Here is a 16,756-nt window from a genome sequence, read left to right as displayed (position 1 = left end):
AATGAACAATGAACGATGAAGAATGAACATGGATCAATGATCATTGAAGAATGAACGATGAAGAATGAACAAGGATCAATGATTAATGAACAATGAATGATGAAGAATGAACAAGGATCAATGATCAATGAAGAATGAACGATGAATAATGAACAAGGATCAATGATCAATGAAGAATGAACGATGAAGAATGAACAAGGATCAATGATCAATGAAGAATGAACGATGAAGAAAGCACAAGGATCAACGATCATTGAAGAATGAACAAGGATCATTGATCAATGAAGAATGAACGATGAAGAATGAACAAGGATCATTGATCAATAATGAATAAAGGATGATGAATGAACAAGGATCAATGATCAATGAAGAATGAACGATGAAGAATGAACAAGGAGCATTGATCAATAATGAATGAACAATGAAGAATGAACAAGGATCAATGATCAAAGAATAATGAACGATGTAGAATGAACAAGGATCAATGATCAATGAAGAATGAACGATGAAGAATGTACAACGATCAATGATCATTGAAGAATGAACAAGGATCATTGATCAATAATGTATGAATGATGAAGAATGAACAAGGATCAATGATCAATGAAGAATGAACGATGAATAATGAACAATGATCAATGATCAATGAAGAATGAACGATGAAGAATGAACAAGGATCAATGATCATTGAAGAATGAACGATGAAGAATGAACAAGGATCAATGATCAATGAAGAATGAACGATGAAGAATGAACATAGATCAACGATCAATGAAGAATGAACGATGAAGAATGAACAAGGATCAATGATCAATGAAGAATGAATGATGAATAATGAACAAGGATCAATGATCAATGAAGAATGAACGATGAAGAATGAACAAGGATCAATGATCAAGGAAGAATGAACGATGAAGAATGAACAATGATTAATAATCAATCAAGAATGAACGATGAAGAATGAACAAGGATCATTGATCAATAATGAATGAATGATGAAGAACGAACAAGGATCAATGATCAATGAAGAATGAACGATGAAGAATGAACAAGTTTCAATGATCATTAAAGAATGAACGATGAAGAATGAACAAGGATTAATGATCAATGAAGAATGAACGATGAAGAATGAACAAGGATAATTGATCAATGAACAATGAACGATGAAGAATGAACAAGGATCAATGATCATTGAAGAATGAACGATGAAGAATGAACAAGGATCAATGATTAATGAACAATGAATGATGAAGAATGAACAAGGATCAATGATAAATGAAGAATGAACGATGAAGAATGAACAAGAATCAATACTCATTGAAGAATGAACGATGAAGAATGAACAAGGATCAATGATCAATGAAGAATGAACAAGGATCAATGATCAATGAAGAATGAACGATGAAGAATGAACAAGGATTAAAGATCAATAAAGAATGAACGATGAAGAATGAACAAGGATCAATGATCATTGAAGAATGAACGATGAAGAATGAACAAGGATCAATAATCAATGAAGAATGAACAAGGATCAATGATCATTGAAGAATGAACGATGAAGAATGAACAAGGATCAATGATCAATGAATAATGAACGATAAAGAATGAACAAGGATCAATGATCAATGAAGAATGAACGATGAATAATGAAAAGGGATCAATGATCAATGAAGAATGAACGAAGAAGAATGAACAAGGATCAATGATCAATGAAGAACGAACGATGAAGAATGAAGAATGAACAAGGATCAATGATCAATGAAGAATGAACGATGAAGAATGAACAAGGATCAACGATCAATGAAGAATGAACGATGAAGAATGAACAAGGATCAATGATCAATGAAGAATGAACGATGAAGAAGGAACAAGGAGCATTGATCAATAATGAATCAACGATGAAGAATGAACAAGGATCAATGATCAATGAAGAATGAACGGTGAAGAATGAACAAGGATCAATGATCAATGAAGAATGAATGATGAATAACGAACAAGGATCAATGATCATTGAAGAATGAACGATGAAGAATGAACAAGGATCAATGATCAATGAAGAATGAACGATGAAGAATGAACAAGGATCAACGATCAATGAAGAATGAACGATGAAGAATGAACAAGGATCAACGATCAATGAAGAATGAACGATGAAGAATGAACAAGGATCAATGATCAATGAAGAATGAATGATGAATAATGAACAAGGATCAATGATCAATGAAGAATGAACGATGAAGAATGAACAAGGATCAATGATCAAGGAAGAATGAACGATGAAGAATGAACAATGATTAATAATCAATCAAGAATGAACGATGAAGAATGAACAAGGATCATTGATCAATAATGAATGAATGATGAAGAACGTACAAGGATCAATGATCAATGAAGAATGAACGATGAAAAATGAACAAGTTTCAATGATCATTAAAGAATGAACGATGAAGAATGAACAAGGATTAATGATCAATGAAGAATGAACGATGAAGAATGAACAAGAATAATTGATCAATGAACAATGAACGATGAAGAATGAACATGGATCAATGATCATTGAAGAATGAACGATGAAGAATGAACAAGGATCAATGATTAATGAACAATGAATGATGAAGAATGAACAAGGATCAATGATCAATGAAGAATGAACGATGAATAATGAACAAGGATCAATGATCAATGAAGAATGAACGATGAAGAATGAACAAGGATCAATGATCAATGAAGAATGAACGATGAAGAAAGCACAAGGATCAACGATCATTGAAGAATGAACAAGGATCATTGATCAATGAAGAATGAACGATGAAGAATGAACAAGGATCATTGATCAATAATGAATAAAGGATGAAGAATGAACAAGGATTAATGATCAATGAAGAATGAACGATGAAGAATGAACAAGGAGCATTGATCAATAATGAATGAACAATGAAGAATGAACAAGGATCAATGATCAAAGAATAATGAACGATGAAGAATGAACAAGGATCAATGATCAATGAAGAATGAACGATGAAGAATGTACAACGATCATTGATCATTGAAGAATGAACAAGGATCATTGATCAATAATGTATGAATGATGAAGAATGAACAAGGATCAATGATCAATGAAGAATGAACGAAGAATAATGAACAATGATCAATGATCAATGAAGAATGAACGATGAAGAATGAACAAGCATCATTGGTCAATAATGAATGAACGATGAAGAATGAACAAGAATCAATGATCAATGAAGAATAAACGATGAAGAATGAACAAGTATCAATGATCATTAAAGAATGAACGATGAAGAATGAACAAGGATTAATGATCAATGAAGAATGAACGATGAAGAATGAACAAGGATCAATGATCAATGAAGAATGAACAAGGATCAATGATCAAGGAAGAATGAACGATGAAGAATGAACAATGATTAATAATCAATCAAGAATGAACGATGAAGAATGAACAAGGATCATTGATCAATAATGAATGAATGATGAAGAACGAACAAGGATCAATGATCAATGAAGAATGAACGATGAAGAATGAACAAGTTTCAATGATCATTAAAGAATGAACGATGAAGAATGAACAAGGATTAATGATCAATGAAGAATGAACGATGAAGAATGAACAAGGATAATTGATCAATGAACAATGAACGATGAAGAATGAACAAGGATCAATGATCATTGAAGAATGAACGATGAAGAATGAACAAGGATCAATGATTAATGAACAATGAATGATGAAGAATGAACAAGGATCAATGATAAATGAAGAATGAACGATGAAGAATGAACAAGGATCAATGATCAATGAAGAATGAACGATGAAGAATGAACAAGGATCAATGATCAATGAAGAATGAACGATGAAGAAAGCACAAGGATCAACGATCATTGAAGAATGAACAAGGATCATTGATCAATGAAGAATGAACGATGAAGAATGAACAAGGATCATTGATCAATAATGAATAAAGGATGATGAATGAACAAGGATCAATGATCAATGAAGAATGAACGATGAAGAATGAACAAGGAGCATTGATCAATAATGAATGAACAATGAAGAATGAACAAGGATCAATGATCAAAGAATAATGAACGATGAAGAATGAACAAGGATCAATGATCAATGAAGAATGAACGATGAAGAATGTACAACGATCAATGATCATTGAAGAATGAACAAGGATCATTGATCAATAATGTATGAATGATGAAGAATGAACAAGGATCAATGATCAATGAAGAATGAACGATGAATAATGAACAATGATCAATGATCAATGAAGAATGAACGATGAAGAATGAACAAGGATCAATGATCATTGAAGAATGAACGATGAAGAATGAACAAGGATCAATGATCAATGAAGAATGAACGATGAAGAATGAACATAGATCAACGATCAATGAAGAATGAACGATGAAGAATGAACAAGGATCAATGATCAATGAAGAATGAATGATGAATAATGAACAAGGATCAATGATCAATGAAGAATGAACGATGAAGAATGAACAAGGATCAATGATCAAGGAAGAATGAACGATGAAGAATGAACAATGATTAATAATCAATCAAGAATGAACGATGAAGAATGAACAAGGATCATTGATCAATAATGAATGAATGATGAAGAACGAACAAGGATCAATGATCAATGAAGAATGAACGATGAAGAATGAACAAGTTTCAATGATCATTAAAGAATGAACGATGAAGAATGAACAAGGATTAATGATCAATGAAGAATGAACGATGAAGAATGAACAAGGATAATTGATCAATGAACAATGAACGATGAAGAATGAACAAGGATCAATGATCATTGAAGAATGAACGATGAAGAATGAACAAGGATCAATGATTAATGAACAATGAATGATGAAGAATGAACAAGGATCAATGATAAATGAAGAATGAACGATGAAGAATGAACAAGAATCAATACTCATTGAAGAATGAACGATGAAGAATGAACAAGGATCAATGATCAATGAAGAATGAACAAGGATCAATGATCAATGAAGAATGAACGATGAAGAATGAACAAGGATTAAAGATCAATAAAGAATGAACGATGAAGAATGAACAAGGATCAATGATCATTGAAGAATGAACGATGAAGAATGAACAAGGATCAATAATCAATGAAGAATGAACAAGGATCAATGATCATTGAAGAATGAACGATGAAGAATGAACAAGGATCAATGATCAATGAATAATGAACGATAAAGAATGAACAAGGATCAATGATCAATGAAGAATGAACGATGAATAATGAAAAGGGATCAATGATCAATGAAGAATGAACGAAGAAGAATGAACAAGGATCAATGATCAATGAAGAATGAACGATGAAGAATGAAGAATGAACAAGGATCAATGATCAATGAAGAATGAACGATGAAGAATGAACAAGGATCAACGATCAATGAAGAATGAACGATGAAGAATGAACAAGGATCAATGATCAATGAAGAATGAACGATGAAGAAAGAACAAGGAGCATTGATCAATAATGAATCAACGATGAAGAATGAACAAGGATCAATGATCAATGAAGAATGAACGGTGAAGAATGAACAAGGATCAATGATCAATGAAGAATGAATGATGAATAACGAACAAGGATCAATGATCATTGAAGAATGAACGATGAAGAATGAACAAGGATCAATGATCAATGAAGAATGAACGATGAAGAATGAACAAGGATCAACGATCAATGAAGAATGAACGATGAAGAATGAACAAGGATCAACGATCAATGAAGAATAAACGATGAAGAATGAACAAGGATCAATGATCAATGAAGAATGAATGATGAATAATGAACAAGGATCAATGATCAATGAAGAATGAACGATGAAGAATGAACAAGGATCAATGATCAAGGAAGAATGAACGATGAAGAATGAACAATGATTAATAATCAATCAAGAATGAACGATGAAGAATGAACAAGGATCATTGATCAATAATGAATGAATGATGAAGAACGAACAAGGATCAATGATCAATGAAGAATGAACGATGAAAAATGAACAAGTTTCAATGATCATTAAAGAATGAACGATGAAGAATGAACAAGGATTAATGATCAATGAAGAATGAACGATGAAGAATGAACAAGGATAATTGATCAATGAACAATGAACGATGAAGAATGAACATGGATCAATGATCATTGAAGAATGAACGATGAAGAATGAACAAGGATCAATGATTAATGAACAATGAATGATGAAGAATGAACAAGGATCAATGATCAATGAAGAATGAACGATGAATAATGAACAAGGATCAATGATCAATGAAGAATGAACGATGAAGAATGAACAAGGATCAATGATCAATGAAGAATGAACGATGAAGAAAGCACAAGGATCAACGATCATTGAAGAATGAACAAGGATCATTGATCAATGAAGAATGAACGATGAAGAATGAACAAGGATCATTGATCAATAATGAATAAAGGATGAAGAATGAACAAGGATTAATGATCAATGAAGAATGAACGATGAAGAATGAACAAGGAGCATTGATCAATAATGAATGAACAATGAAGAATGAACAAGGATCAATGATCAAAGAATAATGAACGATGAAGAATGAACAAGGATCAATGATCAATGAAGAATGAACGATGAAGAATGTACAACGATCATTGATCATTGAAGAATGAACAAGGATCATTGATCAATAATGTATGAATGATGAAGAATGAACAAGGATCAATGATCAATGAAGAATGAACGATGAATAATGAACAATGATCAATGATCAATGAAGAATGAACGATGAAGAAAGAACAAGGAGCATTGATCAATAATGAATCAACGATGAAGAATGAACAAGGATCAATGATCAATGAAGAATGAACGGTGAAGAATGAACAAGGATCAATGATCAATGAAGAATGAATGATGAATAACGAACAAGGATCAATGATCATTGAAGAATGAACGATGAAGAATGAACAAGGATCAATGATCAATGAAGAATGAACGATGAAGAATGAACAAGGATCAACGATCAATGAAGAATGAACGATGAAGAATGAACAAGGATCAACGATCAATGAAGAATAAACGATGAAGAATGAACAAGGATCAATGATCAATGAAGAATGAATGATGAATAATGAACAAGGATCAATGATCAATGAAGAATGAACGAAGAAGAATGAACAAGGATCAATGATCAAGGAAGAATGAACGATGAAGAATGAACAATGATTAATAATCAATCAAGAATGAACGATGAAGAATGAACAAGGATCATTGATCAATAATGAATGAATGATGAAGAACGAACAAGGATCAATGATCAATGAAGAATGAACGATGAAAAATGAACAAGTTTCAATGATCATTAAAGAATGAACGATGAAGAATGAACAAGGATTAATGATCAATGAAGAATGAACGATGAAGAATGAACAAGGATAATTGATCAATGAACAATGAACGATGAAGAATGAACATGGATCAATGATCATTGAAGAATGAACGATGAAGAATGAACAAGGATCAATGATTAATGAACAATGAATGATGAAGAATGAACAAGGATCAATGATCAATGAAGAATGAACGATGAATAATGAACAAGGATCAATGATCAATGAAGAATGAACGATGAAGAATGAACAAGGATCAATGATCAATGAAGAATGAACGATGAAGAAAGCACAAGGATCAACGATCATTGAAGAATGAACAAGGATCATTGATCAATGAAGAATGAACGATGAAGAATGAACAAGGATCATTGATCAATAATGAATAAAGGATGAAGAATGAACAAGGATTAATGATCAATGAAGAATGAACGATGAAGAATGAACAAGGAGCATTGATCAATAATGAATGAACAATGAAGAATGAACATGGATCAATGATCAAAGAATAATGAACGATGAAGAATGAACAAGGATCAATGATCAATGAAGAATGAACGATGAAGAATGTACAACGATCATTGATCATTGAAGAATGAACAAGGATCATTGATCAATAATGTATGAATGATGAAGAATGAACAAGGATCAATGATCAATGAAGAATGAACGATGAATAATGAACAATGATCAATGATCAATGAAGAATGAACGATGAAGAATGAACAAGCATCATTGGTCAATAATGAATGAACGATGAAGAATGAACAAGAATCAATGATCAATGAAGAATAAACGATGAAGAATGAACAAGTATCAATGATCATTAAAGAATGAACGATGAAGAATGAACAAGGATTAATGATCAATGAAGAATGAACGATGAAGAATGAACAAGGATCAATGATCAATGAAGAATGAACGATGAAGAATGAACAAGGATCAATGATCAAGGAAGAATGAACGATGAAGAATGAACAATGATTAATAATCAATCAAGAATGAACGATGAAGAATGAACAAGGATCATTGATCAATAATGAATGAATGATGAAGAACGAACAAGGATCAATGATCAATGAAGAATGAACGATGAAGAATGAACAAGTTTCAATGATCATTAAAGAATGAACGATGAAGAATGAACAAGGATTAATGATCAATGAAGAATGAACGATGAAGAATGAACAAGGATAATTGATCAATGAACAATGAACGATGAAGAATGAACAAGGATCAATGATCATTGAAGAATGAACGATGAAGAATGAACAAGGATCAATGATTAATGAACAATGAATGATGAAGAATGAACAAGGATCAATGATAAATGAAGAATGAACGATGAAGAATGAACAAGAATCAATACTCATTGAAGAATGAACGATGAAGAATGAACAAGGATCAATGATCAATGAAGAATGAACAAGGATCAATGATCAATGAAGAATGAACGATGAAGAATGAACAAGGATTAAAGATCAATAAAGAATGAACGATGAAGAATGAACAAGGATCAATGATCATTGAAGAATGAACGATGAAGAATGAACAAGGATCAATAATCAATGAAGAATGAACAAGGATCAATGATCATTGAAGAATGAACGATGAAGAATGAACAAGGATCAATGATCAATGAATAATGAACGATAAAGAATGAACAAGGATCAATGATCAATGAAGAATGAACGATGAATAATGAAAAGGGATCAATGATCAATGAAGAATGAACGAAGAAGAATGAACAAGGATCAATGATCAATGAAGAATGAACGATGAAGAATAAAGAATGAACAAGGATCAATGATCAATGAAGAATGAACGATGAAGAATGAACAAGGATCAACGATCAATGAAGAATGAACGATGAAGAATGAACAAGGATCAATGATTAATGAAGAATGAACGATGAAGAAAGAACAAGGCGCATTGATCAATAATGAATCAACGATGAAGAATGAACAAGGATCAATGATCAATGAAGAATGAACGATGAAGAATGAACAAGGATCAATGATCAATGAAGAATGAATGATGAATAACGAACAAGGATCAATGATCATTGAAGAATGAACGATGAAGAATGAACAAGGATCAATGATCAATGAAGAATGAACGATGAAGAATGAACAAGGATCAACGATCAATGAAGAATGAACGATGAAGAATGAACAAGGATCAACGATCAATGAAGAATGAACGATGAAGAATGAACAAGGATCAATGATCAATGAAGAATGAATGATGAATAATGAACAAGGATCAATGATCAATGAAGAATGAACGATGAAGAATGAACAAGGATCAATGATCAAGGAAGAATGAACGATGAAGAATGAACAATGATTAATAATCAATCAAGAATGAACGATGAAGAATGAACAAGGATCATTGATCAATAATGAATGAATGATGAAGAACGAACAAGGATCAATGATCAATGAAGAATGAACGATGAAAAATGAACAAGTTTCAATGATCATTAAAGAATGAACGATGAAGAATGAACAAGAATTAATGATCAATGAAGAATGAACGATGAAGAATGAACAAGGATAATTGATCAATGAACAATGAACGATGAAGAATGAACAAGGATCAATGATCATTGAAGAATGAACGATGAAGAATGAACAAGGATCAATGATTAATGAACAATGAATGATGAAGAATGAACAAGGATCAATGATAAATGAAGAATGAACGATGAAGAATGAACAAGAATCAATACTCATTGAAGAATGAACGATGAAGAATGAACAAGGATCAATGATCAATGAAGAATAAACAAGGATCAATGATCAATGAAGAATGAACGATGAAGAATGAACAAGGATTAAAGATCAATAAAGAATGAACGATGAAGAATGAACAAGGATCAATGATCATTGAAGAATGAACGATGAAGAATGAACAAGGATCAATAATCAATGAAGAATGAACAAGGATCAATGATCATTGAAGAATGAACGATGAAGAATGAACAAGGATCAATGATCAATGAATAATGAACGATAAAGAATGAACAAGGATCAATGATCAATGAAGAATGAACGATGAATAATGAAAAGGGATCAATGATCAATGAAGAATGAACGAAGAAGAATGAACAAGGATCAATGATCAATGAAGAATGAACGATGAAGAATGAAGAATGAACAAGGATCAATGATCAATGAAGAATGAACGATGAAGAATGAACAAGGATCAACGATCAATGAAGAATGAACGATGAAGAATGAACAAGGATCAATGATCAATGAAGAATGAACGATGAAAAAAGAACAAGGAGCATTGATCAATAATGAATCAACGATGAAGAATGAACAAGGATCAATGATCAATGAAGAATGAACGATGAAGAATGAACAAGGATCAATGATCAATGAAGAATGAATGATGAATAACGAACAAGGATCAATGATCATTGAAGAATGAACGATGAAGAATGAACAAGGATCAATGATCATTGAAGAATGAACGATGAAGAATGAACAAGGATCAACGATCAATGAAGAATGAACGATGAAGAATGAACAAGGATCAATGATCAATGAAGAATGAATGATGAATAATGAACAAGGATCAATGATCAATGAAGAATGAACGATGAAGAATGAACAAGGATCAATGATCAAGGAAGAATGAACGATGAAGAATGAACAATGATTAATAATCAATCAAGAATGAACGATGAAGAATGAACAAGGATCATTGATCAATAATGAATGAATGATGAAGAACGTGCACCAAGATTGGGTCCCTCGCCCTCTCAATCTTGCACTGAATCACTCCTTCACTTGGAGATAGCCAAATAAATGCGAAAGCCTTCACAAACTCCACCAATATGCACCCAAGAATGCACTTCTTGATTCTCAGGCCAGCCTCGTGATCCTCCTCTTCAGGTTTCCCTCACCCTTGGGCTGAATCCACAACCTTCCTCAAGGCTTCACTCGCTCTTGTAGCGAAGGTTACACTCTAGATTACTCCTCAATCTAGCTTCAGAGATTGTCTACTCTTGAATCATGTTGGGACTGATTGAAAACTATACGCCAATATACTCAAGGAAATAAAGAGAACGTTCTAAGCAATGTAAGGGATTGAATCTATGTAAACTGAATGAAAACTCTTATTAATCTCTCCAATATGAATCATTACACAAAGGCTAGATGCCTATATATAGCTTTCTATGTATTACAACGGCTATCTTTACACGTGCCTATCACAGGGCTTATTTTCAAAACAGAAATCAAACAAAAATAGACTAAGTACTGGACGCCTTTTACTGATGACTGGGGTACCTTGCACTGGTCCTTCCGTCTTCCATAGTGATTGTCAGTAGGGTCCTAGGCCCTTGATGGCTAGGTCCATGTATAAGGTTACCATATCCACCTTGGTCATCCTCTGAAAGCTCGTGGTTAATTCTCAGGCAGTGCATCAAGATGGCCTGGTCGTCAGATTCTCGAACCGTGTCTTGTGATTGTCCTGTTCCCATTCTTGCTTGGTTGTAACTCTCTCCTGTTCCCTTCTTTGTTTGCTTAGGGCTCTCTTGTTCCCTTGGGAACAGTAATGATCTTGGTATGCTTGGGGCATCCTCAGAATGAGTGGCATCATGGGGAACAGAATGGAAGCTTGAATTACTTGAACAATGATCAGCGTTATATGCATATGGTTCAACTCCTCCTTCTTGGGGTAAAATTGACCTCAATTCTTGGCTTGGTTGATGTAGTTGCAGGTCTCCAATGTTGAAGGTGTTGGACATATTGTATTCAGCTGGTAGTCTCACCTTGTAAGCATTGTCTCCAATTTTTGCAATAATTGGGAATGGTCCTGCTGCTTTGGGCATCAACTTATTCTTCCTTTGTTGAGGGAATCTCTCTTTTCTTAGGTGTACCCAGACTTGATCACCTTCTTGCAATGGTTCTCTTTGCTTGTGCTTCCCATCTGCCTTTTTCTTGTATTTTTCATTGGCTTTGTATATGTTTTCCTTGATCATTTTGTGCATCCTCAGCAACTCTTCAGCTAAGCTAATTGCATCCCTCTGCTTTTTGTCCTGCATATTAATGTGTGTAAGATTGATTGGCAAAAGGGGGTTTTCCCCATAAACACACTGAAAAGGAGTATATTTTGTGGTGTAGCTTGGACTTCTATTATAAGCAAATTCAGCCTGACTCAGTTTGAGATCCCAGTCCCTGAGGTGCTTACTCACTAGGGTTCTTAAGATTGAACCTAGGGTTTTGTTGGTGACCTCTGTTTGGCCATCTGTCTGAGGATGATGGCTGGTGCTAAACAGAAGGGTTGTTCCTAGTAATTTCCATAAGGTCTTCCAAAAATAGCTAAGAAACTTGCCATCCCTATCAGACACAATGGTTTTGGGCACCCCATGTAGTCTCACAACTTCACTAAAGTACAGCTGGGCAATGTGTTTGGCATCATCCACTTTATTGCAAGCAATGAAGTGGGCCATTTTTGAGAATCTATCAACAACCACCAAGATAGAGTCCTTTTGCCTTTGGGTTCTAGGTAGTGCCATGACAAAGTCCATGCTCACATGCTCCCAGGGCTTATCAGCTACAGGCAGTGGTCTGTATTCACCTTTGTGAAAGGTGATTTTTGCTTTAATGCAGGACTCACACCTCAAAATATGTTTGCCTATGGTTCCTAACATTTTAGGCCAATAGAAATGTTCACTCAGCATGTTTAGGGTCTTTTGTATCCCAAAATGTCCACTTAAACTACCCTCATGTATTTCCTTTACTAGCAACAGCCTTAAGGGGGTTTTGGGTATGCACAGTCTGTTATTTTTAAACAAAAAACCCTGTTGTAGGTGAAAATCACCTTGAGGTTCTGTTAGACAAGCAGCATATATATCACCGAAGTCAGAATCATTAGCATACAAGTCCTTAATCATTTCAAAGCCAAGCACTTTAGCATCAAGAATAGCTAAGAGGTTGTATCTTCTACTTAAGGCATCAGCAATAACATTGGTTTTCCCTGTTTTATACTTTGCAGAGAAGTTAAAAGTCTGAAGGAATTCTACCCACCTGGCATGTCTAGGGTTGAGTTTGTTCTGTCCATGTATGTTCTTCAAAGATTCATGGTCAGTGTATAGAATGAAAGGCTGTATTTTCAGGTAATGAGACCAATTTTCCAAGGCCCTAATCATTGCATAAAATTCTTTATCATAGGTTGAGTAGTTGAGTCTAGACTTATTCAGTTTCTCACTGAAATAGGCCACTGGTCTGCCTTCTTGCACTAGTACTGCACCAATACCTGTTCCACTAGCGTCACATTCAACCTCAAAAGGTTGAGTGAAGTCAGGGAGCTTCAAAACAGGGGCTGTGCACATCTTTTCCTTAATGGTTTCAAAGGCCTTCTGTGCTTCCTGGGTCCAACTAAATACTCCCTTTTTGGTACATTCTGTTATGGGGGCCATAATGGTACTAAAGTTTCTAATGAACCTCCTATAAAAAGAAGCAAGGCCATGGAAAGATCTCACTTGGGTAACAGAGGTAGGAACAGGCCAGTTCTTCACAGCCTCTACCTTGGATGGATCAACCTTCACCCCATCTTTACCTATAATGAATCCCAAAAATCCCACTTCCTTCATAAGGAAACTGCATTTTTCCAATTTCCCATATAATTTCTGCTTCCTCAAAGTTTCAAACAGTTGCTGCAAATGACTAAGATGTTCCTTCAATCCTCTGCTGTATATCAAGATGTCATCTAGATAGACTACTATGAATTTTCCCAAAAAAGGTCTCAACACCTCATTCATTAATCTCATAAAGGTGCTGGGGGCTCCTGTTAGACCAAATGGCATGACAAGCCATTCATATAAACCATATTTTGTTTTGAAGGCAGTTTTCCACTCATCTCCTTCTTTCATTCTAATCTGATGATAGCCACTCCTTAAGTCAACCTTGCTGAACCAGTGGGCACCTGATAGTTCATCCAACATATCATCTATCCTAGGTATGGGAAACCTATATTTGATGGTTATGTTGTTAACACTTCTGCTATCTATGCACATCCTCCAAGTCCCATCTTTTTTTGGTACAAGCAGAGTGGGCACTGCACATGGACTGAGGCTCTCCCTTACATATCCCTTGTGTAGTAACTCCTCAACTTGTCTTTGTAGTTCCTTGGTTTCTGTGGGATTGGCTCTGTAAGCTGGTTTATTGGGTAAAGGAGCTCTTGGTATAAGGTCAATCTGGTGTTCAATTCCCCTTACAGGAGGCAAACCTTCAGGCAACTCATCAGGGAACACATCCTTGAACTGCTGTAACAGGGGTTTCACTGCTTGAGGTATTTCAGCTGCTTGCTCTACTTCCTTAGTGACTAAGACATATACCTCATTCTTGTTCTTGATTTCCTTTTCACAAACTTTCCTGCTGATCAAATGTACGGGTTCCCTCACAGGAGGGGGAACAGTTCTGTGGGGAGGCAGGGGAACTAACTCCTTGAGCTTTCCTTCATGCTTTATGATATAGGTGTTTGTAAACCCATTGTGCATGCTCCTCTTGTCATACTGCCATGGTCTACCCAATAGTACATGGCAAGCATTCATATCTAGCTCATCACACAGCACTTGATCCTTATATGATCCAATAGTAAACCCTATTAAGCATTGCTTATTCACTGTACCAGTAGCATTGTTGTCCAGCCATTTCAGTTTGTATGGGTGTGCATGAGGTCTAGTTTTCAAGTTCAGATCTGTTACTAAAGCCAAGCTAACACAGTTTGATTCACTTCCTGCATCAATAATCATGTCACAGACTTGGTCTTTTACCTTACACTTTGTTTGAAAGATATTTTCCCTCTGGTTGTTTTCTTCTTCAGCATAAGTAGTGTGTAGGCTTCTCCTTATAATCAGGTTGTAGTAGCCTTCCTCAGGTAAAACCTTCTCCAATCCTTCCTCAATCTCTTCTTCATCAGTACTATGTTCATACCTTACTGTTTTGCCAAATTCATCAACTCTGTAAGATCCATCTGGCTCATGCTCAGCCACTGGAGGCCAATCCTCCTCCACCCTACCATTTCTTACTACTAACATCATCTTGGGTTGGGTATCCTCCTTGATTTCCCTCCATTCCTGAGCAGTGAAAACTCTGATGTTGGGGCAATCCTTTTTATAATGTCCATGTCCATGGCATTTAAAGCAAACCACCTTGTTCAAGGGTATAGGTATTCTGTCAGGGGCATTGAGGTTTTGCTCTGTTTTTCTCTGTGCCTTGGGTGATATAGGTCTAGATTGTTTGGGTGGGGATGCCTTAGGGGATCTGTTGTAGCTGTTCCCTGTTACCCTTCTCTTGTTGAAGTTTTGCTCATAGATTGGGGCTAGGTTAAAAGCTGTTTGTAGGTCTAGTGTAGGCATGGTCATGAGTTGATCCCTAATGTCTTCTCTCAACCCAGATAAAAACTTAGTCAGTTTCAAGTCCTCTGCATCCTCTATATCACACATCACCACCAACTTTTCCCATTCATGTATGTATTCAGTCACAGTTCTGCCCTTTTGACTAAGAGTGCTCCACTTAATGTACATTTGATGCTTGAAATTGATGGGAACATACTTCCTGTTCAAGTGCTTTTTCAATTTATCCCAAGTATCAATTCTTTCCCTATGTTCCCTTGCCCTCTGCCTTTGTATTCCTTCCAACCACATAGCAGCAAGTTTAGTGAGTTTCATTTTTGCCACTTTGTACTGTCCTTCAGGTGTAGTTCCTCTATATTCAAAGTATCTTTCCATACTTGCTTCCCATTCTATATAATCCTCAGGATTGCTGGACTGTCCATCAAATTCCTTCATGTCTATCCTCAACATTTTATCCTCCTGATCATTATTAGGGTGATGGGGTTGTCCTTGTGGGAATCCTCTTTGCATGATTATTTGTATGGCTGCCTCTATGGCCTCTAATCTCGCTTCCATGGTTTAGGTCTCAACAAACAAACAACAAGCACACAGACACAACAAGGCTTCTAAGTCTCAGCAGCTAGGAACCAACACACAAAGCACACAGGGGCTCTAAGTCTCAACAGCTAGATACCAGCTCACAAACAAGATGCTCAAACAAATAATGCAGCAAGACAACAATGTATGGATGCACAACAAATATCACAGCTATGCCAACAAACAATTATTTCTAACAAGAATCAGGTTGATAAACTCCCACAGCAATAATGACAATCAACAATGTATTCGAGAATACCAGAAACGAAATTCTGAAACCCTAAATCAATTTTTTTTTTTTTTTGATTTTCAAACTCAGAAAACGCGCCAAGTAATAAATCTCCTTCAAGATTGCCTGATAAATGTTCAAATGTATCAAATC

General features: G+C 35.0%; 1 protein-coding gene across 1 annotated transcript; it reads right to left on the bottom strand.

Moving 5' to 3' along the window:
• Nucleotides 1–14,207: 14,207 nt before the first annotated feature.
• On the bottom strand, nt 14,208–16,353 carry LOC130828713 (uncharacterized). The gene is made up of 2 exons (XM_057694674.1): nt 14,347–16,353; nt 14,208–14,228 (listed from the first exon to the last, which is right to left on the bottom strand). The coding sequence occupies exons 1-2, from the start codon at nt 16,351–16,353 to the stop codon at nt 14,208–14,210; spliced, it is 2,028 nt and encodes a 675-aa protein (XP_057550657.1).
• Between the last annotated feature and the right edge of the window lie 403 nt (nt 16,354–16,756).

Source organism: Amaranthus tricolor, chromosome 12 (assembly GCF_026212465.1).
Source record: "Amaranthus tricolor cultivar Red isolate AtriRed21 chromosome 12, ASM2621246v1, whole genome shotgun sequence".
NCBI lineage: Eukaryota > Viridiplantae > Streptophyta > Magnoliopsida > Caryophyllales > Amaranthaceae > Amaranthus > Amaranthus tricolor.
Note: the sequence above shows the minus strand (reverse complement) of the source record. Positions and strands in the feature narration are given on the sequence as shown.